The sequence below is a fragment of the Rhinoderma darwinii genome, chromosome 2 (assembly GCF_050947455.1).
Source record: "Rhinoderma darwinii isolate aRhiDar2 chromosome 2, aRhiDar2.hap1, whole genome shotgun sequence".
Classification (NCBI taxonomy): domain Eukaryota; kingdom Metazoa; phylum Chordata; class Amphibia; order Anura; family Rhinodermatidae; genus Rhinoderma; species Rhinoderma darwinii.
In genome coordinates this window covers 99382017-99407065 of record NC_134688.1, presented here as the reverse complement: position 1 = coordinate 99407065, position 25049 = coordinate 99382017, and the positions used below count along the sequence as shown (strand labels likewise).

The 25049-nt window shown below is 49.0% G+C and overlaps 1 protein-coding gene across 1 annotated transcript in view; it reads left to right on the top strand.

Annotated features, from left to right (window-relative positions):
* Positions 1-25049, top strand: part of LOC142741737 (glycoprotein-N-acetylgalactosamine 3-beta-galactosyltransferase 1-like) — a 124610-nt gene that overhangs the window by 45546 nt on the left and 54015 nt on the right. Inside the window, exon 2 of the mRNA XM_075851076.1 lies at positions 16494-16504. Coding sequence (XP_075707191.1) covers positions 16494-16504 — 11 coding nt within the window. The remainder of the gene's footprint in view (positions 1-16493; positions 16505-25049) is intronic.

The window sequence follows — 25049 nt, the reverse complement described above, 5'->3', positions numbered from 1 at the left end:
TTGAAAATTAATTAATCAATCATCATCAAATTATTGAACCAAGTCCCCCCAGCATTAGCTGGGAGACTAAACCCCTCTAGTAAACATCGCGACAGGGAAGCCCTTTTAAAAAAGGGGAGGGCTGGGCGGGGCTTGTCTTGAATCTTCTTCAAACGGCCCGGAACACTGCCGGACACCAGAATTTAAACAGGAAATCTTCCCGCCGTTGCTGCTCATTATCCAATCAGTAAAAAGAGCGGGCTTCACGAGCGCAAGGTGGAAAATTCCAGAACCTGCTCGTACATTCCTGTACAGCTGACCTGAACCTGACCCATGCAGGTAAATACCAACTTTAATAATAAAAGAGGGGTGGGGAGGAAGAAACCAAACCAGAAACCACCAACCTTTAAATCATAAAAATTATGTGGGGCTGTGATACCATGTGTCCCCCAAGCGATTGCTATGGGGGGCCCTGGCATGGTAACACAAACCCCAACATATAAACATACAAATAAATGACAACCACAACTTTATAATTGGAAATATAGGCCGCGATGTTTATTAAGGGTTACCCAAGAATAAATAATTCAATCCAACATAACCATAAAATTATTGAAAATTCATGAATCAATCATCATCAAATTATTGAACCAAGTCCCCCCAGCATTAGCTGGGAGACTAAACCCCACAAGCCATGAATCATCGATACATGCCCCCCCCCCCCCAAACATCGCAGCCATTTTTCAATAACATTTTGCAGACCTAAATTAAAAATATCAATCCCCACTTCAGAAAGATGAATATCATCTGACCTATAAAGGCCTGATGTAAAACCCTCCAGATCAATATGTCTGTATGAAAAAAGCCCTAAAGAGGGTAAATACTTCTCCATTGCTTGATTAACTCTCTTTCTTATTTTCTCTAAATATGAACATACCTTACCTGTCCATAATAATCGAGGAACAATTTCCGAAAAAATTAAAACAGAACTGAGAAACATACATTGTATTACAGCTAAAACCAAAAAATATTAAAAACATTCGGATCAAAAGATAAATTCTCTTAATAACTCCGCTCGCTTGCTCTCTTCTGAGCCCAATAGATAAAAAGAGTGGCCAACTATCCAGACCACAAATTTTTTACCTAAAGGAAATAATCATTAATTCATAATCAACAAGTCAGGTCTAATATATAGTCTAAATCTGTTTGATTCCCATCTACCTATACGCTTAATTATTGATTCATCCAAACCTAATCTGGCTGCTTCCGTAGCAGCCCCAATTCTAAAAGAATGGGATGAAAATTTAAAATCACCCAAGTCTAATGAAACTAAACATTTCTTAAAAATGGAAGTAAATTGGAACCTAGTTAATGGAGACATATCCTGGTGTAACAAAAAGGGGCCTGTAACTGCAGGTCTAATTTTAAACCATTCCTGAATATTTAGTACCGGACAAATTTCAGAGCCTTCAAACTTATTTAGACGAATCCAGAAACCACGACCAGACTGATCCGTTTTTGATTTTCTCAAGAAAATAGATGCAAACGAACTTCCCAACTGAACGTCTTTACAATCTAAACCAGAACTAACTTTTTTATTAATCGATACTAATTCACCTATTCTTAATGCTGCAAAGAAGGCGACTACAAACGCTGTGCGAAATAAACAAACTTCAAAACTGTCAAAACAAATCTGCTCCAAAGCAGACCACAATTTACTCAAAAGATCAACAGAAATAGGTCTCCTACCATCTGATCAAGAAAAATTCCTCCGATAACCCTTCAGTAATTGCCTGACTGGAAAATAATTGATTGGTTGTGAACCCAATAATTTCCTAAAAAATGAGATTCCTGCCAGGATTTTTGAAATGTAAGACGCAGAAAATTCATTCTAAATTAAATCACAGATAAATAATAAAAATAGACCAACATCATCATGTAAATAATCGACCTCTAAATTTGCACAAAAGGAAAGCCAATCATTCCATGCAGCTGAATACTCAGCCCATGTTCTAGGTGCTAATGAATTTCTAATATTAGAAGAAATCAATCCCAGATCAAGTCCCACAAATGAATTGGGCATGGGATCCCTTCTTCCTCTGTCTCCGGAGCCAGCTCTCGAAACTTCTGCCACTGACAACGAGACAGAGAATCTGCTAAATTATTACTTCTTCCTTCAATATAACTCGCTTTCAACCATATATTAAAAGATAGACAACACAGTACCAAATGTCTTAACAGCTTAGTGGTAAGATCACATTTTGATGACAACGTATTTATAGCAAATACAACTCCTTTGTTGTCTGTAAACAAACAAATTCTTCTATCTTTAACCCCTTCCCCCTGCTTGCATTCTGGGCCCTAATGTCCAAGCCATTTTTTACATTTTTACATTGTCACATTCAAAGAGCTGTAACTTTTTTATTTTTGCGTCGGCATAGCTGTATAAGGTCTTGTTTTTTGCGGGACGACTTGTAGTTTTTATTGGTACCATTTGAGAGTAGATGCGACTTTTTGATCACTTTTTATCACATTTTTTTAAAGTCCGGATTAACAGAAAACAGCAATTTTTCCATTGTTTTTTATTTTATTTTTTACAGCGTTCACAGTGCGGGTTAAATAATGTAACAGCTTTATAGTCGGGGTCGTTACGGACGCGGCGATACCAAATATGTGTAACTTTTTTGCTTTATTGTAGTTTTTTTTAATAGTAAAGCATTTTGTAAGGGGAAAAGCTGGGTTTTTCATTTTTTTTTTTTCACTTTTTTTTTAAATTAACTTTATTAAACTTTTTTTACTTTTTTACTAGTCCCACTAGGGGACTTCACTATCCTCCGATCGCTATTATAATACACTGCAATACTTTTGTATTGCAGTGTATTACTGCCTGTCCGTTTAAAACGGACAGGCATCTGCTAGGTCATGCCTGCGGCATGATCTAGCAGGCATTCGCTCCAGGCAGACCTGGGGGTCTTTATTAGACCCCCGGCTGCCATAGAAGACACAGACACTCGGCGATTTTATCGCCGGTGTCAGTGAGATGAGAGGGAGCTCCCTCCCTCTCTCCAAAACCATTCAGATGCGGTGCTCGCTATTGTGCACCGCATCTGAAGGGTTAAACGGGTGAGATCGATACTAATATCGATCTCACCCGGCAGAGCAGGGACGCCCCCAGCCCTCAGCTGCCTCTGGTAGCTGAGAGCAGGGAGATTTCACGGCTCCCTGCTCTGTTTACTTTATTCTACAGCAGCGACGTAGAATAGCGGCGCTCTAGAATAAAGCCCACTAATGACCGCCGTAAAAAGGCGTATCGGCGGTCATTAAGGGGTTAAATTCAAAACCCCAAATTACAATAGCAACTAGCACAGGAAAAAGTTTGAGTAACACTATATTCTTGTTAACTTTATTCAATATCCAAGAATTCGGCCAAGTCTCTGCCGACCATCTACCACACCAGTATGCTCCATAGCCACTACTACCTGCTGCATCCGTGAATAAACAAAGTGAGTCTGAATCTTCAAAATCTTGCTGCCAGCAACTGTGACCATTGAATTTGCTCAAAAATTCAAGCCAAATTCCCAGATCGTCTTTCAAGTATCTCGATAATCTGATATGAGCCCTAGGCGACTTCAAACCCCGCGTAGCAAAATAAAGTCTCTTAGAAAAAACGCGTCCCATTGGAATAACTCTGGTAGCAAAATTTAGTAAACCAAGTAAAGATTGTAGTTCCTGTAGCGTAGTTTTCTTTTTTGCTAACAGCTCAACCAACAAAACTCAGATTTTTAACAACTTATCTACTGGTAATCTAAATTCCATATTAACCGAATCTATAACAATACCTAAAAACTCTAAACAATAACAGGGCAAAACCGTTTTTTCTTTAGCAAGTGGAACTCCAAAATAACTAGCAACTTCAATAAATTTATCTAATAACTCTAAACATGAAAACGAATCAGCGTAACCAACAAACAAGAAATCATCCAAATAATGTAATATACCTCCATTAGGCATCTGTTCCTGAACTACCCAATGCAAAAAAGTAGAAAAAGCTTCAAAATAATGACAGGATACTGAGAATCCCATCGGGAGGCATTTGTCAAAATAAAATGCATTATCAAACTGAAAACCTAAATTAGTCTAAAAGACCCGGCCTCCTTTTTTAGGAACTAAACCTAAAGGTGATAACCTGAAATTACTAAATGGAGGAGCACTAAATGGGCCAGCGATCCTACCTGACTCTAATTCTTTACACAACTTTTCCCTAACAATAGCTTTATGCATATCTACTGATTTCAAATTCTCCACCCAGCAGCAGCCATGACCAATAAACATTGGAATTTCAAAACCTTCATTGAAACCCTTAAAAATGAGCTCAGCTTTCTCCCTGTCTGGGTAACGCTCGAGCCATGGGCGCATTCTTATTAGCATCACTGGCGTCCATGCTTTTTTTATAACAACTCCTTGGTACTTGGCTGTTGCTGCGCTGACTGACTCGCTTTCTTGAAACATCTACACATGGGGTGAGCGCCCCCATAAAAGGAACACTCGTGTTTATATCTACAACTACTAAACCATTTGCAAGTTGTTTCATTAAAAGCGAAACATACCCCTTTCCTAAGGTTACCTTGAGCAGCATTTTGCTGTTTAACCGGCGCAGCTCTTTGTGGTAACATTAGATTGAGCCAAAGACCCACATCTTTAACCCCCCAATTAATGGACGGGTAAACTGCTAACTTCTGTCTAAACATTTTGTCATAGTTATACCATGCCATACCGCCAAAATTGCGATAAGCCTCAAGAATAATGTCAATATGCTGAAATAAACCACAACACTTATCCGGATATTTCTCACCTAAAACTGCAGAATAAATACAAAACGCCTGTAACCAATTATTAAAAGATCTTGGCAAACTACGCTTCCTATCATCCTTGTACTTTTCATCTTTCTTATCACTACGAACAATATGTTCCTTAGCTGAGGGCAATAGTGTTAAGACTTCAATAAATTCATTACGCCAAATGCGCTCCTTAATATTCTTCAACAAATGAAAACCTAAAGGTGACACTTCACACTAAATTGCCTCCTTAACACAAGTCTCTACAACTCCTGCACCTCGGTCTAACAAAGGAACAACACTAACAGACTCAGAAACCTGTGGCAAAATGACAGAAGTATTACCATTACTCTCCGTCACTTTATCATTAGAGCTGTTCTGTTCACTCCATACTCCAGCTGCTGTACTAGGAGCTGCAGCTTTAGTAATAAAATCTGATAAAACCGTCATAAAATTAAAAAGATAGACATTTTGGTTAGCATTCATCTCACCACTCGCTGGGTCCATTGCAGGCTGATTTTCTCCCGACCTTGAACCGGCAGGCGGAGCTAAGCCCTGCTGGTCCTGACGAAATCCCTCTCTAGGCTGTGCAGCTCGTCCTGAGGAAGCTGTACTGCGCTGCTGCTGTGAGGCGCTTTCCCGCCCTTCTGACTCTGCAGGACCCTGGAAACTCTGCCTCGTCACTGTCCCACGCCGTTCTGATGACACCGACCGCTGACGCTGTCTCCCCTCTGCTGACAGGCAAAACTCCGCCCTTTGGCCGTCTGAACGACCACTGCTTCTGCTCCTGCTGCCATGAGGAGGCGGTGAGTAAATTACCCGGCTCCTCCTTGTCCTCTTGGTCGGCCTCCTGTCAGTCTCTGTAAGGCCCGGCTCCTCCTCTGTAAGTACCGCCTCACTCCGCTCCGTTACATCCTGTGGTAGTCTTCCTCCTTGTTCTGGTGGCAGCTCTGCTACATTAAGGCATTTTCTTAGCCATTCCTCACCTCCCGCTGACTCCGCTCTCTGTAGTAGCTGTTGCATAAGGTCCTCCATGGCTTGTCTTGAATCTTCTTCAAACGGCCCGGAACACTGCCGGACACCAAAATTTAAACAGGAAATCTTCCCGCCGTTGCTGCTCATTATCCAATTAGTAAAAAGAGCGGGCTTCACGAGCGCAAGGTGGAAAATTCCAGAACCTGCTCGTACATTCCTGTACAGCTGACCTGAACCTGACCCATGCAGGTAAATACCAACTGTAATAATAAAAGAGGGGTGGGGAGGAAGAAACCAAACCAGAAACCACCAACCTTTAAATCATAAAAATTATGTGGGGCTGTGATACCATGTGTCCCCCAGGCGATTGCTATGGGGGTCCCTGGCATACTCACTCTATCAGAAGTCCTCAGTCTGCAATGTCCTCCTTGTCCCCTGCTGCATGAAAAAAGGTCCTTTACTCCTTAACCCCTTTTCCCAACCAGCTGGACTTCACCCGAAGGACACCGACATCGATACTTCCTTGCTTTGCTATCTATCAGAAGTCATCTCAGTCTGTGTTGTCCTCCTTGCCCCCTGCTGCATGACAAACATCCTTTTCTCTGGAACGCCTATTCCCGACCATCTGGACTTCACCTGAAGGACACCGACATCGATATTTATCTATCAGAAGTCATCTCAGTCTGCGTTGTCTTCCTTGTCCCTTGCTGCATGTAAAAGGTCCTTTTCTCCGGAACGCCTTTTCCCGACCAGCTGGAGTGCACCTGAAGGACACCGACGGCTATACCTCTGAAACTCTTGTGTTAATCGATCGCCCGACGATTAGTCGCCGCAGAACAGCACACTGCAAAAAAAATAAAAGACGTTAATACCTCAGGAAAGAAAACAAAAAAACAATAGGTTCGCTGATATCAATTGTAACCTGTATCAAGCCATAACTAAAATTGTGTTACTCGTCCAAATTTCAAGGTCTGGGTTATGCCTAGTTCCCCTACCTTTTCTTTATACTAACGTTAATGTACTTTCTTTTGCTGCTACATAAGTGTATACTCTAATGAGTAAATACAATTCTATAGTAAATAAAGGTAATATTTATTAACATACAGTAATCACTCTCATATATAAAATACAGTTACTAAACACAGAACACAGTAACAGATCACAGTATAGTATCAGTATACCCCAATACATATAACAAGTTAATATATACTGAGTATACTCACACTATACGTAGTACAGTATAACCACAGTATCACAAACCTTCGTTATACCTCCACCCACTTACCTAAACATACATATGAATACAGTTACGTTACAATACAATACACACTCACTATTTCTGTCCCACTCCCACCTAATAATGACTATCCCTGTACACTAAGGGTTAATCGGGTAACAGGGACAGCAAGGGTTAACATAGGACTGCAAGGGTTAACTTCAGGGACTGCAAGGGTTAACTTCAGGGACGGCAAGGGTTAACTCAGGGCAGCAAGGGTAAACAGGGACACAGGGGCACCAAGGGTTAACAGGGACTTAGGGCTACAAGGGTTAACAGGGTATGGGAATGTGCAGGTGAGGAGCTGGAGAGAAAGGGTTACTTAGGGTGTATAGGGGAGAAGATACTTACGATTCATGTGGTCCAAGTTGGTGTGGTCTCTCAGGAAGGGCCATGTGGCAAGAGCAGACATGGGGGGAAGGGGAGTCCATTGGGAGCAGGAGATAAGAGAGAGAACTTTGGAACCGTTTTTCCTTTTAATTCCCCCCCCCCCTCCGTGCACATCTGTGTGACATCACATGCTTTTGCACATGCAAGGGGGTGGAGGGTATTGGCTTATGGCTACCTCATGGAATACCATTACCTGGTAGTGGGATGGAAGGGCAGTTAGAACTTCCTGCTTCCTGGATTTGTTCACTGCTTATGGCTTCCATCCCCCAGGGTGTCTCATTACCGAGTGAGGGGAGGAATATAAACCTTTCTGGAGGGACAAATATATATATCTACACTCACATGTACATAGATATAAATATATAAAGCACTTCCCTTTACAGTCCGTTTTCCACTTAACAGTTGCTAAGGACTTGTTGACACATCTGCGTTCCCGGTACCGATATTTTGCTCCTTCATAGGAGCAGAACAACAAGAATACCAGAAGCTCGGGAACTGTTGCATGGCGGAAATAAATGGTGCCCGACAGAACTCACTGACATTAATGGATTCTGTCGGCTTTCTGTCATGGTTTCCATCATTTTGCCAGACATAATATGACAGCAAACTACACTGTTTTGATGGCAAAATCAACACAATCTGGGACAGAAGTCACTAACGGAGCCGGATACTAATGTCATATTGGTTGAATGTTCTCATTATATGGTAGTTATTATCTACATATTTATGATGTTTCATTGCAAAATAAGTGTTCATTTTATTATTCTGTTTGCTTCAGAAATCCAGTTCACCATGGCATTAAGTTGTTCACGGATAAGCTTAAAGAAATTCACCTTTGGATTCATCACTGGATTCCTTGCCACATTCTTCCTTTTCAAAAATATGGTGGAAATTGAAAAGACACAGCCACCGATCAGGATATGGAAAAACTTTGATCAAAAGCCCAAACCAGGTAAAAGCCTTCCATTCATACTCAAACTAGTAAACATTTCATCATTGAGTAAAATTACAACATTTTGTTTACTAGCTGTCGCCATTAGGGGGAGCTCATGAGACACTGTAGTTTTACACAGTTTTCAATAAGTTCAATTGGAGGTGTATAAGTCCATATGCTGTGAGCTCCCCCAGGTTAGAAACAGAATCAGCACCAGGGGCGTAACTAGGAAAGACTGGGCCCCATAGCAAACTTTTGACTGGGGCCCCCCCTCCCCTGGGTGTCACACAACCCCCCCCTTGTAGATAGTGCCTTTTTTATAGCCCCCCCCCTGTAGATAACGCCATGCAGCCCCCCCCCTCTGTAGAGAACGCCATACAGCCCCCCTGTAGAGAACGCCATACAGCCCCCCTGTAGAGAACGCCATACAGCCCCCCTGTAGATAACGCCATACAGCCCCCTTGCAGAGAACGCCATACAGCCGCCCCCTGTAGGGAAAGCCATAGAGCTCCCCCCTGTAGAGAACGCCATACAGCCCCCCTGTAGGGAACGCCATACAGCCCCCCCTGTAGGGAACGCCATACAGCTCCCCCCCGGTAGGGAACGCTATACAGCCCCCCCCCCTGTAGGGAACGCCATACAGCCCCCCCCCTGTAGGGAATGCCATACAGCCACCCCCCCCCCTGTAGGGAACGCTATACAGCGCTCCCTCCCTGTAGTGAACGCCATACAGCGTCCCCCCTCCCAAAAAATGCGACCTACAGTGTGTCCTACAAAATACATGTATCCCCTCTCCACTGAATATCCACAGGATAGGGGATACATGAGTGATCGCTGGCAGGGATAGGGAGAACGGGGGACTGAAAGTCCCCTGAACTTCTCCATGACAAACCTCTGACTTCCGGCGTCTGCGCAGCTCAATAACAATGAAAGGAGCGCTGGTCACGCATGCGCACAAGCACGACCAACGCTCCATTCATTTCTACGGAGCTGCCGACACAGACCCCGGAAGTCCGAGGTTTGTGATGGAGAACTTCAGGGGACTTTCAGTCCCCCGTTCTCCCTATCAATGCCAGTGATCACACATGTATCCCCTGTCCTGTGGATATCCTGTGTAGAGATGAGCGAACTTATGAAAAGTTCGGTTCGGCAAGTTCGCCGAATTTCGTGCAAAAGTTCGATTCGGACCGAACTAGTTCTGACCGAACCTGTAATACAAGAAAGCCCCTAAAAATCGTGTATAACACTGTTTTAAAGCCCTAGAAGCCCTGTATAACACTCTTAGGTCACCCATGAGTGTATCCAAGTACTTTTGAGCTGTCTTTAATGCAAAGTTGGTGTCAAAGTTACGCCAACATGTATGGCTCTAGGAAAACGGATGGGACACGGAGATAACTAACAGAAACCACTGCACTTGTGCATGTTGTATGCTTAATGCATTGTTAAAAAAGGTACAAAAATTTACCATTTTAGGCGGCTGATGCCTGCCAGGGTTCATACATATAAGGTGGTAAAAGAAGAAGCAATGGCTTTTGACAAGCCCTCCAAAAATTGACCCTTTTTATTGGCAGATGCCTGCCGGGGTTCATCCATACATGGATGTAAAAGCAACAAGCAATGGCTTTTCACAAGCCCTCCAAAAATTGACCCTTTTTATTGGCAGATGCCTGCCGAGGTTCTTCCATACATGGATGTAAAAGCAACAAGCAATGGCTTTTCACAAGCCCTCCAAAAATTGACCCTTTTTATTGGCAGATGCCTGCCGGGGTTCTTCCATACATTGATGTAAAAGCAACAAGCAATGGCTTTTGACAAGCCCTCCAAAAATTGACCCTTTTTATTGGCAGATGCCTGCCGGGGTTCTTCCATACATGGATGTAAAAGCATTAAAGCAACAAGCAATGGCTTTTCACAAGCCCTCCAAAAATTGACCCTTTTTATTGGCAGATGCCTGCCGGGGTTCTTCCATACATGGATGTAATAGCATTAAAGCAACAAGCAATGGCTTTTCACAAGCCCTCCAAAAATTGACCCTTTTTATTGGCAGATGCCTGCCGGGGTTCTTCCATACATGGATGTAAAAGCATTAAAGCAACAAGCAATGGCTTTTCACAAGCCCTCCAAAAATTGACCCTTTTTATTGGCAGATGCCTGCCGGGGTTCTTCCATACATGGATGTAAAAGCATTAAAGCAACAAGCAATGGCTTTTCACAAGCCCTCCAAAAATTGACCCTTTTTATTGGCAGATGCCTGCCGGGGTTCTTCCATACATTGATGTAAAAGCATTAAAGCAACAAGCAATGGCTTTTCACAAGCCCTCCAAAAATTGACCCTTTTTATTGGCAGATGCCTGCCGGGGTTCTTCCATACATGGATGTAAAAGCATTAAAGCAACAAGCAATGGCTTTTCACAAGCCCTCCAAAAATTGACCCTTTTTATTGGCAGATGCCTGCCGGGGTTCTTCCATACATGGATGTAAAAGCAACAAGCAATGGCTTTTCACAAGCCCTCCAAAAATTGACCCTTTTTATTGGCAAGGGTGAGTAGTAGCAGCACATTAAAAGACACTGGACGACAGTCACAGGACAAAGCCCTGTGGTGGGGCAGGCCTGCTTGTAGCAGACGGGCGGCAGTGGAGGTTTATTGGTGGTAGTAGTCGAGGTAGCCAACACAGACAGCAAGGGTGCAAGCAGTAGTAGCAGTAGTAGCAGCACATTAAAAAAAGAGACTGGACAGTCAGAGGAGGACAAAGCCCTGTGGTGGGGCAGGCCTCAGGCCTGCTTGTAGCAGACGGGCGGCAGTGGAGGTGTATTGGTGGTAGTAGTCGAGGTAGCCAACACAGACAGCAAGGGTGCAAGCAGTAGTAGCAGTAGTAGCAGCACATTAAAAAAAGAGACTGGACAGTCAGAGGAGGGCAAAGCCCTGTGGTGGGGCAGGCCTCAGGCCTGCTTGTAGCAGACGGCAGTGGAGGTGTATTGGTGGTAGTAGAGGTAGACTAGCCAACACAGACAGCAAGGGTGGTAGGACTGGTAGTAGCAGCAGCACATTAAAAAAAGAGACTGGACGACAGTCACAGGACATAGCCCTGTGGTGGGGTAGGCCTGCTTGTAGCAGACGGGCGGCAGTGTAGGTGTATTGGTGGTATTAGAGGTAGCCAACACAGACAGCAAGGGTGCAAGCAGTAGTAGCAGTAGTAGCAGCACATTAAAAAAAAGAGAGACTGGACAGTCACAGGAGGACAAAGCCCTGTGGTGGGGCAGGCCTCAGGCCTGCTTGTAGCAGACGGGCGGCAGTGGAGGTGTATTGGTGGTAGACTGGTAGTAGCCGAGGTAGCCAACACAGACAGCAAGGGTGCAAGCAGTAGTAGCAGTAGTAGCAGCACATTAAAAAAAGAGACTGGACAGTCAGAGGAGGGCAAAGCCCTGTGGTGGGGCAGGCCTCAGGCCTGCTTGTAGCAGACGGGCGGCAGTGGAGGTGTATTGGTGGTAGTAGTCGAGGTAGCCAACACAGACAGCAAGGGTGCAAGCAGTAGTAGCAGTAGTAGCAGCACATTAAAAAAAGAGACTGGACAGTCAGAGGAGGGCAAAGCCCTGTGGTGGGGCAGGCCTCAGGCCTGCTTGTAGCAGACGGGCGGCAGTGGAGGTGTATTGGTGGTAGTAGTCGAGGTAGCCAACACAGACAGCAAGGGTGCAAGCAGTAGTAGCAGTAGTAGCAGCACATTAAAAAAAGAGACTGGACAGTCAGAGGAGGGCAAAGCCCTGTGGTGGGGCAGGCCTCAGGCCTGCTTGTAGCAGACGGGCGGCAGTGGAGGTGTATTGGTGGTAGTAGTCGAGGTAGCCAACACAGACAGCAAGGGTGCAAGCAGTAGTAGCAGTAGTAGCAGCACATTAAAAAAAGAGACTGGACAGTCAGAGGAGGACAAAGCCCTGTGGTGGGGCAGGCCTCAGGCCTGCTTGTAGCAGACGGGCGGCAGTGGAGGTGTATTGGTGGTAGTAGTCGAGGTAGCCAACACAGACAGCAAGGGTGCAAGCAGTAGTAGCAGTAGTAGCAGCACATTAAAAAAAGAGACTGGACAGTCAGAGGAGGGCAAAGCCCTGTGGTGGGGCAGGCCTCAGGCCTGCTTGTAGCAGACGGCAGTGGAGGTGTATTGGTGGTAGTAGAGGTAGACTAGCCAACACAGACAGCAAGGGTGGTAGGACTGGTAGTAGCAGCAGCACATTAAAAAAAGAGACTGGACGACAGTCACAGGACATAGCCCTGTGGTGGGGTAGGCCTGCTTGTAGCAGACGGGCGGCAGTGTAGGTGTATTGGTGGTATTAGAGGTAGCCAACACAGACAGCAAGGGTGCAAGCAGTAGTAGCAGTAGTAGCAGCACATTAAAAAAAAGAGAGACTGGACAGTCACAGGAGGACAAAGCCCTGTGGTGGGGCAGGCCTCAGGCCTGCTTGTAGCAGACGGGCGGCAGTGGAGGTGTATTGGTGGTAGTAGTCGAGGTAGCCAACACAGACAGCAAGGGTGCAAGCAGTAGTAGCAGTAGTAGCAGCACATTAAAAAAAGAGACTGGACAGTCACAGGAGGACAAAGCCCTGTAGTGGGGCAGGCCTCAGGCCTGCTTGTAGCAGATGGCAGTGTAGGTGTATTGGTGGTAGTAGAGGTACTAGCCAACACAGACAGCAAGGGTGCAAGCAGTAGTAGCAGTAGTAGCAGCACATTAAAAAAAGAGACTGGAGAGTCACAGGACAAAGCCCTCTGGTGGGGCAGGCCTGCTTGTAGCAGACGGCACTGGGGTGGATTGGTGGTAGAAGTAGTAGCAGCTGCAGCACCAACAGCGGCACATTAAAAAAAGAGTGGACAGGACAGAATCCCATAGTAGCAGGCGGCAGTAGCAGGCGGCAGCAGCAGCAGCAATGTAAGATCTAATCAGTGGCATCAGGCACAGGGGTTTTAAAATCCTCACCGATCCACGCTTGATTCATTTTCAGAAACGTGAGATTTTCCAAGCTGTTGGCGGACAATCTTGTTCGCTTAGGGGTGACGAAGCCCCCTGCTGCGCTGAATACCCTCTCTGACGCTACACTGGAGGGTGGACAAGACAGTACACCCATGGCAAACTGGGCCAGTTCTTGCCAATGATCCAATCTGCTGACCCAGAAGTCCATGGGGTCTGGGATCAGCATTTCTGACGGAGAAAGGGCACAGTCCAAGTACGAGTGAACCTGGTTGTTTAGGTGCTGCACCTGGAGATGGTGAACATCCCTTTGGTGACTAGTGCTACGATGTGTGTCAGGTCGGGGTATTGGATGTAAAAATGTTGTCATCATATTTTCCAAACTGAATTGGCTGCTGCTGCTGCTGCTGCTGCCGCTGCTGCCACGGCTGCCGCCTATTGCAGAGGTAGCTCTGCCAGAGGCGGTGGAACGATGAGACAGTGGGGAGCGGAGAGTGGCCCCCCGGTCAGACATGCTTGCAGCGGGTGTCTGCCGTTTGAAAGCCATGACAAGCTGGCTGCATAGCTTCTCTCTATAATAAGCCAATTTTGCCTCCCTCTCGGAAGGCGCAAAAAACTCCCCCATTCTGGCTTTATACCGAGGGTCTAAAAGTGTGGCTATCCAGTAGTCATCTCTTTGCTTCATGCTAACAATACGACAGTCAGCGCGCAAGTAACGAAGCATACAGCTCGCCATCCTGGCCAGCGTTTCAGAGGGCCCGGTTGGTTCCATCTCCGCCCCATACTGCCATGGTTGTCCATCATCAAGGTCGTCGTCAGACTCGTCATCACCACCATCACTGTCATGTTGTGCGGCTGCCTCGTCCCCTATCCCTTCCTGTGATTCCATCTCCAAATCCAGCTCCTCTTCAGGTCCTGTTTCCTCATCCTCCTCCTCCTCCTCAACATCCATAGCCAGATGTGATCCTTCCTCCATCCTTTGCTGAATCATCGCTGTGAGCGTTTGCTCCATAATGAATATCAGCGGCATAACATCGTTCATTCCGCTAGCGTCACGGCTCACAAATCGTGTGGCCTCTTCAAAGGGCCTCAAAACGCGACATGCGTCTCTAACCAGCTGCCAGTGCCTGAGCTCGAAATTACACTGGCTCCAAACGCTGCCCGTCTGCTGCATCAGGAAATCATTCACGGCTTTCCGCTGTTCGTACAGACGGTCCAACATGTGCAGGGTGGAATTCCATCGTGTTGGAACGTCGCAAATCAGGCTGTGTTCTGGGAGATTGTTTTGACGCTGCAAGTCCAGTACAGGCTGGACCCGGCAGAATGCCATAGGGGGAGGCCACCATGATCAGGGATGTTAGGAAGGGAAGGAGTTAAGGAGTTAGGGGTGTGTTTAGGAGGGGGCGGATGTGAGGGGGGGCGAGGTCAGTTTACTTAAGGGTAGGAGAGGGAAAGGCGTCGCCATCTTTAGTAACAGCTCAGGGAAGCTTGCAGCAGCACAGGGAAGCTGGTGATCTTTAGTTAACAGCACAGGGAAGATTGCAGCAGCACAGGGAAGTTTGTCCAGTACTTTATAATGGATGCACTACTTACCCAGCTCCGTGTTTGGATCTGGGGCGCAGGCGGTGCCGTCCTCTCCTCCCCGGCGGCGGTCACGTCGCACGAGGCCTCCGGAGAGGTTGAGCCCGGAAGTGATGCCACGAGCCAGGCGCAGGGTAAGGAGCCCCACGAGGGACCCTCCAGGCCGGGCCCCTCGCTCGGCTGCCGTGAGCAGGACGGCCTGGTCTGAGAGGAATCCTGGAAGCCGGCCTGGCTCAGCGGAGGTGGTAGGGCAGGCACCCATGCATCCGGGACCTCCCTCTGCCTCCAGACGACGGGACCCAGGACTTGCGGTGGGCCGTGCTGGCGATGCTCCAGTCGGGCGGCCCACCTGTACCCAGGATGGTGCAACCAATTCCAGGCGTGTGCCACGGTCGGTGGTGACACGGCGGGCAGGAGGGTGGCTACCTGCGGGCCGCGGGGTGGTCGAGCCTCCCCAACAGACGGGCGGAGAGGCCCAGTTCATTGGCGCAGTTAAGGAGCGCTCCATCAGAAGGTCGGGGATGTCATGCGTGCGGCGCTTGTCCTGGCCCGTCTGGGCAGGATGAAGTGGACGACCGTGAGTTCGGTGACCAAGAGGGACGTCTGGATGGATCCTTCGCCCCGGCTGGTGGGGACACAGCACCTGCGCAGCCCGGTGAGTCGCTGTCTCCTACTTTTTCATTGCCTGCTGTATTTCGGTCCCCAGGGGTAGGGGGTGGGGGTTCACTTTTGCCTACGGGATTGCCGGGGTGTAGCGGGGGGATTACAGGAAGTACGGGTGGTGGGGGTGAGATTCAGGAATTGTTGTGTTGTGTGCGTGACCTTTTGGCGCGATGCGGAGGGGGGGCGATAGGTTCCCCGTCCCCGGTTGCAGCTTGGGTGGGGCCGTCGGGGCCTGCAGTGGTGGATAGCACGCTATGGGGAGCTGGGGTGGTGTCTAGGGAATCGGGCGTGGCAGTGTCGGTGCAGACAGAAAAGGATGTGGCAGTGGATGAGGTGCGGTTGGATGATAAGGCGAAGGGCGAGGTCTATGTTTGTTTTGAGGGCCCATTGGGGGCGCATCTGAAACCGGAAGTAAGGGAAAAGATATGGAGGGATGAATATGTGGAAATTTTTTCATTGTTGCCGTTGGAGAAGTTCAATTTAGATAAAGGGAAGTGGTTGGAAAGCAAGAAGGAGAAGGAGGAAAAACGTCGGTATCGATTGATTCCCCAAACTTTTGTTAATTGGTTGCAGGCGTTTGCTATTTTGGCAAGCGTAATTGGACAGAAGACGCCGGAGCATTGTTCCGGCCTCTTCTGTTATATGGATGCTATCGGAGAGGCTCATCGAGTTTACGGCGGGCAGACGTGGCTGCGCTATGATGAGCAGTTCCGGCAGCGGAAGGCAGTGAGACCTGACATTAGGTGGGATAACAAAGACATAGGGTTATGGTTGCGGGTCATGGCTCCAGTGCGTTTTGGCCAGTCCTTTCAAGGGGGTGGGGCCGGGGTGGCCGGCCCCTCATTGCCTTCGGGGGGGGGGAGCAGGGGGGACAGGAGGAAAATCCGGGTTCTGCTGGCAGTTTAATGAGGGCCAGTGTAAGTTTGGATCGGGTTGTAAGTTCAAACATAGCTGCTCCTCCTGCGGGGGGATCTCTCACGGAGCGGTTAAATGTTTTCGGAAGGGAAAAGGACGAGGGGCCGGGGGCGCTAGTCAAGGGCCGGACACCGGTGAGGTGGGAAGACATGGAGCCCTTTCTAAATAGGTACCCTGATAGGTCCAGGGCAAGTTTGTTGTTGGATGGTTTTCGGGTTGGTTTCCGGAACCCTGCCCCTGCTCACAAGGTGCCGTTTACCTTGCGTAGTTTGCGTTCAGCGTTGCAGTATCCAGGGGTAGTAGGGGATAAGTTGCGGAAGGAGGTGGAGTTGGGGCGCATGGCAGGTCCGTTTGAGAGTTGCCCTTTACCGGAGCTGGTGGTGTCACCACTGGGGGTGGTGCCTAAGAAGGAGCCGAATAAGTTTAGGCTCATACATCATTTATCTTACCCGAGGGGGCGATCGGTTAATGATGGGATTTCTCCAGAACTTTGCTCGGTGGCTTACACGTCGTTTGATGCGGCAGTTGCGTGGGTGCGCCGCTATGGTGTGGGTGCATTAATGGCAAAAACGGATATTGAGTCGGCCTTTCGCCTCCTCCCTGTGCATCCTGACAGCATACGGCTGTTAGGATGTTATTGGGACGGGGCTTATTTTGTGGATCGCTGCCTCCCTATGGGGTGTTCTATTTCCTGTGCCTATTTTGAGGCTTTTAGTTCTTTCCTGGAGTGGGTGGTTTGCGATGTTGCGGGGGTCTCGTCGGTCATACATTACTTGGATGATTTCCTGTGTGTTGGTCCAGGCGGGTCTTCGGTTGGTGCTACGTTGTTGAACATGATAGAGTGGGTGGCAAAGAGGTTCGGTGTGCCTTTGGCCCAGGACAAAACGGAAGGACCTAGCTCCTGTCTGGTCTTTTTAGGAATCACCATTGATTCTTTGAGGATGGAGTGTCGGCTCCCGCAAGATAAATTGGTAGCGTTACGGGCGGAGGTGGACCGGGCTAGACATTTGCGTAAGATCACGTTACGTGCATTACAGTCATTATTGGGTAAGCTTAACTTTGCTTGCAGGATTATGCCCATGGGCCGGATTTTCAGCAGGCGGCTGTCGGGAGCGACGGCTGGGGTGACAGCCCCTCATCATTTCATTCGTCTGACACAGGCGCTGAGGGCAGATTTGGCAGTTTGGTTTGAGTTTTTGCATCGTTATAATGGGAGGTCCTTGATCATGGCCCCGGTGGTTGACAGCGTAGATTGGGAGCTGTTTACAGATGCTGCGGGGGGCGTGGGATTTGGGGCTTACTGCAAGGGTCAGTGGTGCGCGGCGCGGTGGCCTGAGGAATGGGCGGAGTTGGGTTTGGTGAAGAACCTGGCATTCCTAGAGCTGTTTCCCATAGTAGTGGCGGTGGAAATTTGGAGTGAGAGGTTTCGGGACAGCAAGGTACGGTTCCATTGTGACAACTTGGGCGTGGTGGGGGCTATTAACAACGTGTCCGCGTCATCCCCCCCGGTCGTCCGGCTGTTGAGGCACCTGGTTTTACGTTGCTTGTCTTTGAACGCTTGGGTTGTGTCGGTTCATGTGCCAGGGATCAAAAATGACATCGCAGATTCTCTTTCTCGCTTGCAGTGGGAGCGGTTCAGGATGGTGGCTCCGGACGCGGAGGAGGACGGGATCGCTTGCCCGGAATGGTTGTGGGGGCTGGGTTACGAGCCGCAGGAGGTTTGATTCAGGCTTCGCTTGCGCAGGGTACTTGGGCTGCTTATGATTCGGCGTGGCGGGAGTGGGAGAGTTGGTTGGCAGTTCTGGAGGGTGTAGTGACGGATGATGATCGGGTGGTGGCGTTGTTAGTCTTTCTGGGGCAAGTCTCTATCGCGGGCTGGTCAGTGTCCAAGGTAAATCGTTTTGTGGCAGCCCTGGCTTTTGGTTTTAAGGTCCGGGGGTACACAGATGTTACAAAAAGTTTTTTGGTTGGCCAGGCCCTGAGGGGGTACAGGAGAGGGAGGATGTTGCCGGATCGGCGGCGCCCTGTCTCGTTTATGTTGTTGGAACAGTTGTGGGGGGTGTTGTGTGACATTTGTTTTTCCAGCTACGAGGTGACCCTGTATAGGTTGGCATTCTCGTGGGCATATTTTGGGGCCCTGAGGGTCGGGGAGCTGGTGGCTCCCAGCACAAGGAGACCTGGGGGGTTGAGAATGGAAGATGTGTTGGTAACGGATCGGAGTGTGGAATTCTGGATCCGGCGGTCTAAGACGGATCAAGGGGGTCGGGGTAAGAGAGTGGTGTTGGGGGTGGCCAAGGGGGTCAGGATGTGCCCAGTCGCCTGCTTTGCGGGGTTCAGAGAGGTCTCAACGGTGCGTAGGGGACAGTTGTTGTGTCATGAGGATGGGTCCTTTATGTCCCGGTATCAGTTTACGTGGGTTTTTCGTAGGTGTCTGCGGAAGTTGGGACTGGAGGAGGCGTTGTTTTCCCCCCATTCTGTTCGGATTGGGGCAGCGACGGAGGCGGTGGCATGGGGGTTGGGTGAGGAAGTGGTAAAGCAGATAGGTCGATGGGATTCCCGCCGCTTCCAGCTGTATGTGCGCCCTCAGTTTATATGATAGTCCAGTCGTAATCCCTCCTTCTCTACACTCCCTCCAGGTCCCCTCATCGTTTTTCTCTCCTCCTCCATGTTTCGCTTGCATCCTTACTCGTTTTGTTAATCAGTGGTTTTATTTTTCAGGACCAGCGGGGCGATTGGTGTGGATCGTCGGGCATTCCTACGTTCATTGGGGGGCGGAGCGGGCGGATGTTCGTCCAGACGGGCGGCAGTTGGGTTTTCGGCGGCAGGATGTAGTCGTGCGGTGGCTGGGGAGTAGGGGGATGCTGTGGAGTCGGGTGTTGCCGGACGTGCATCGGTTTGCGCTGATGGACAGGGCCCCGGATGTCTTGGTGTTGCATGTCGGGGGTAACGATTTGGGTAGTCGTCCTTTTCGGGAATTGATCAGGGATATAAAATACGATCTACTCAGGTTATGGTCCGGCTATTAAGGTGGTGTGGTCAGAGATTGTCCCGCGGAAGGTTTGGCGGCATGCTAGATCGGTGCAGCGGTTGAATAAAGCCAGGGTTAAGGTTAATCGGGCAGTTTCGGGTTTCGTGGTGAGAAACGGGGGGGTCTTCGTGCGTCATTATGACTTCGAGGATGGCCAGGGTAATTATTGGCTAGGTGATGGTGTGTACCTGATGGCCGTGGGGATCGACCTGTGGACTCTGCGCCTGCAGGAAGGTATCGAAAGGGCCCTCTCGTTGGGTGGGGGCTCGCATACTTAAAGGTGTCTAAGTATGTTCGTGTGGCGGATTGGGGGTCCTTGGAGTTGGTGGTAAATTACTGTGGGGGGGGGGGGATTCATAGGGGGTATGGTCCCTCCCCAATTTATTATGGTTGGTAGTCTGCTCAATTTGGGCTCCTGCTGGGTGGTGTCCCGAGGAGTGGTCAATTTGGGCTCCTGCTGGGTGGTGTCCCGAGGAGTGGTCAATTTGGGCTCCCGCTGGGTGGTGTCCCGGGGAGTGGTTGCGGTTGAGGTCAGCCAACTGCAGGTATAACGGTGCCCCTGAGCCAGTAGGGTGACGGCTGGGAGAAAAATACTATGCAGGTGGGCTGTTTCGTGACAGACTTTTGTAGCTCCAAGGACTCCCCTTCCATTGTTATTATTATTTGTAAATTGGTGTTCTTGATGTTTGTTTGTAAATAAAATGGCTGCTGTGGCCAAATTTATCCAACCCAAGTGTCTGAGTCTTATTAGAGGGACAGGGGGTTTGGAAAAAGGTATGGCCATTAATGGGGAAGGTGAGTAGGTGAAGCCACTTCCCCCCGGTAGGAGTGTACGCACTCTACAGTCCCCTGATCAAGTACAGGCTGGACCCGGCAGAATGCCATAGGGGGAGGCCACCATGATCAGGGATGTTAGGAAGGGAAGGAGTTAAGGAGTTAGGGGTGTGTTTAGGAGGGGGCGGATGTGAGGGGGGGCGAGGTCAGTTTACTTAAGGGTAGGAGAGGGAAAGGCGTCGCCATCTTTAGTAACAGCTCAGGGAAGCTTGTCCCACCCTCCCTCCCAAAATGATGTGTTCATCTGTGTGACTATTTTGGTATTTCGCTTTGTTGCTCGTTGTTTTTGTTTTTCCGCAGGTACCGGAGGATGCTGTGGAACAGTTTTGCAATGTCGCAGCAGTTGTATGGCGGATTGGGGGTCCTTGGAGTTGGTGGTAAATTACTGTGGGGGGGGGGGGATTCATAGGGGGTATGGTCCCTCCCCAATTTATTATGGTTGGTAGTCTGCTCAATTTGGGCTCCTGCTGGGTGGTGTCCCGAGGAGTGGTCAATTTGGGCTCCTGCTGGGTGGTGTCCCGAGGAGTGGTCAATTTGGGCTCCCGCTGGGTGGTGTCCCGGGGAGTGGTTGCGGTTGAGGTCAGCCAACTGCAGGTATAACGGTGCCCCTGAGCCAGTAGGGTGACGGCTGGGAGAAAAATACTATGCAGGTGGGCTGTTTCGTGACAGACTTTTGTAGCTCCAAGGACTCCCCTTCCATTGTTATTATTATTTGTAAATTGGTGTTCTTGATGTTTGTTTGTAAATAAAATGGCTGCTGTGGCCAAATTTATCCAACCCAAGTGTCTGAGTCTTATTAGAGGGACAGGGGGTTTGGAAAAAGGTATGGCCATTAATGGGGAAGGTGAGTAGGTGAAGCCACTTCCCCCCGGTAGGAGTGTACGCACTCTACAGTCCCCTGATCAAGGAGGGCGTGCTTAAATGCATACGAACGTCTAAAGCGAACGCAAACCCTCCTGGACATGGCCAGCACACCCTTCAAACCAACATATGACTTTAAGAAGCGTGTTATGACCAGATTGATCACATGTGCCATGCAAGGAGCGTGTGTCAGGTGACCTAGACGCAGTGCAGCCACAACGTTCTTGCCGTTATCAGAGACAACATTGCCCAGTGTGAGTTTCAGAGGAGACAGCCAGCGTGCGATTTCCTCCTTGATGCACAGCAGCAGCTCCTGCCCTGTGTGGCTTTTCTCGCCCAGGCTCAGCAGGTGTAAGACAGCGTTGTGGCGCTTCACCTTGCACCTATGAAAAGAGGAGGGAGGAGGAGTGGAAGATACGCTGTGTCCTGTCGGGGACGGGAAGACCTCCAAGGAGGAAGGCAAGGAGGAGGAGGAGGAGTAGGAGGAGAAGGATGGTAGGCGCCTGGTGTCCGGAGTTGAACTAGAAACATACAAGCGTGGAGGTGGTAATGCCTGGCATTGCTGCGGTGGTGCATCGGACTGCAAAATATTGACCCAGTGGGCCGTGAAAGACATGTACTGTCCCTGCCCATAGTTGCTGCTCCACGTGTCGACGGTGGCATGTACCCTGCTGCACACGGATAATTGCAAGGACTTGGACACCTTTTCCTCCACATGCTTGTGCAAGGCAGGGACAGCTGTTTTGGAGAAGTAATGTCGGCTAGGTATTCGCCACCTAGGCTGAGCGCACGCCATCAATTGCTTGAAGCCGGCGGAGTCGACCAGGTGGTATGGCAGCGACTGCACCACCAACAACTTTGCCAGGTGTGAATTAAGCCGCACGACAAGTGGATGACTGGGTATATATTGTTGCTTATTGGACAACGATTCCGTAATGGATAACTGACGGGACATAGGAGGAGCACTAGATGACAGTGATGATGATGATGACAACGACATGGTGGATAAGGCCTGGCTACTACTTAGATGACAGGGACTCGGAGCAGCAGCAGCAGCGGAAGAGGGGTCTTCATTAGATGTACATGATGGTGGGGCATGTTGATTGTCCCACATGGCCTTGTGATGCCGTTCCATGTGTTTACGTAGAGCAGTAGTTCCTACATTGCTGCCCTGCCCACGCCTTACTTTCTGCTTGCAGATACGGCACTGTGCCATGTTTTCCTCCTCTGGGAAGGTACAGAAAAATTGCCACACGGCAGAGTACCGTAAAGAGGTAGTACCACGTCCACCACCACCACCACCACCACAACCACCCGAGCTTGCCCCTTGTCTGGCAGGCTTTTTTCGGGAACCTACACCAGCATCTGTGTCGCCGTCACCGGCTCCTGAGCTGACCCTACCGCTGCAACGTTTTGCAGATTGACTTCTGCCCCTACCTCGGCTTGGCTGTTTATCACATCCAGTGCCGCCACTACTACCCTCCTCCTCTGACGCCGTCATCACCTCGTCACCTGGTTCCCACGTCCTGTCTAAAACAACATCATCATCATAGCCTTCCTCATCATCCCCGCCACTTCTGTCACTGTGTTGTGAATGTGATGTGACATCATGGCGGGCTCCATGCCCCCCCTCATTACTGCGTCTGCCACCACGGCTACCACCACCAACACCCCCACTACCGCAGCTATGCGTCTCGGTCACCGCTTCCACCTCCACCACCGCCGCAACACACTCCGTTGGCTGACTCGCGGAAAACAAATCATCATCATCACTATGTTGTTCAGTATCTTCCTTCGCACCCGAGGAGATGTCTCTTAGGACTCTCAGGAAAGATGGCTTCCCGCTAGGAAGGGGGAGCGAAGACATAGATGATGGAATGGAAACGCTAGAAATACCTATATTACTACTGTCACCGTGCCAAGGAACTGTAGAGGATCTGGAATCCAACGAAACCTGGCTTGAAGCCAGATCGTCAGAGTCTTCCTGCTGAGATGACCGCGAGCCAGCCAACCAGTCCACAATGGCCGTATTGTCTAAAGTAACCCGCCCACCGGAGGAGATGGACAAGTCTGGCTTGCTGATACTACTACTAGCAGGCACATGGCAGCTGCTACTAGTGGAACTGGGCACATGTCTTGTGCCACAAATGCTGCTACTGGGTCTGGCACCAACAGATCCAACATTTGGACTGGAAGAGGAGACGGCATGGGTGTTTCTTCCTCTACCCCGTCCTTTCACAACCTTTTTTTTCCCAGACATTTCAGAGCCCCTTTTAAAAGCGTATTCACACACGGACACTGGCTTGGCAAATGGCAATGAATGAGAATTTCAATCAGCCTCGCTGCAGTGCACTCAGGGAATGCTGGGCCTTGTAGTACTACTAGGCTGCCTGTATGGCAAGTTGGATTGTTATTCCAGGGATGAGCCCCTTTTAAAAGCGTATTCACACACGGACACTGGCTTGGCAAATGGCAATGAATGAGAATTTCAATCAGCCTCGCTGCAGTGCACTCAGGGAATGCTGGGCGTTGTAGTACTTCTAGGCTGCCTGTATGGCAAGTTGGATTGTTATCCTGTTAATAACGGCCAGGGATGAGCCCCTTTTAAAAGCGTATTCACACACGGACACTGGCTTGGCAAATGGCAATGAATGAGAATTTCAATCAGCCTCGCTGCAGTGCACTCAGGGAATGCTGGGCCTTGTAGTACTACTACTACCACTACTACAAAGGCTGCCTGTATTGCAAGTTGGATGCAATGGGGATGAGCCCCTTCTAAAAGCGTATTCACACACGGACACTGGCTTGGCAAATGGCAATGAATGAGAATTTCAATCAGCCTCGCTGCAGTGCACTCAGGGAATGCTGGGCCTTGTAGTACTACTACTACCACTACTACAAAGGCTGCCTGTATTGCAAGTTGGATGCAATGGGGATGAGCCCCTTCTAAAAGCGTATTCACACACGGACACTGGCTTGGCAAATGGCAATGAATGAGAATTTCAATCAGCCTCGCTGCAGTGCACTCAGGGAATGCTGGGCCTTGTAGTACTACTAGGCTGCCTGTATGGCAAGTTGGATTGTTATTCCAGGGATGAGCCCCTTTTAAAAGCGTATTCACACACGGACACTGGCTTGGCAAATGGCAATGAATGAGAATTTCAATCAGCCTCGCTGCAGTGCACTCAGGGAATGCTGGGCCTTGTAGTACTACTAGGCTGCCTGTATGGCAAGTTGGATTGTTATTCCAGGGATGAGCCCCTTTTAAAAGCGTATTCACACACGGACACTGGCTTGGCAAATGGCAATGAATGAGAATTTCAATCAGCCTCGCTGCAGTGCACTCAGGGAATGCTGGGCGTTGTAGTACTTCTAGGCTGCCTGTATGGCAAGTTGGATTGTTATCCTGTTAATAACGGCCAGGGATGAGCCCCTTTTAAAAGCGTATTCACACACGGACACTGGCTTGGCAAATGGCAATGAATGAGAATTTCAATCAGCCTCGCTGCAGTGCACTCAGGGAATGCTGGGCCTTGTAGTACTACTACTACCACTACTACAAAGGCTGCCTGTATTGCAAGTTGGATGCAATGGGGATGAGCCCCTTCTAAAAGCGTATTCACACACGGACACTGGCTTGGCAAATGGCAATGAATGAGAATTTCAATCAGCCTCGCTGCAGTGCACTCAGGGAATGCTGGGCCTTGTAGTACTACTAGGCTGCCTGTATGGCAAGTTGGATTGTTATTCCAGGGATGAGCCCCTTTTAAAAGCGTATTCACACACGGACACTGGCTTGGCAAATGGCAATGAATGAGAATTTCAATC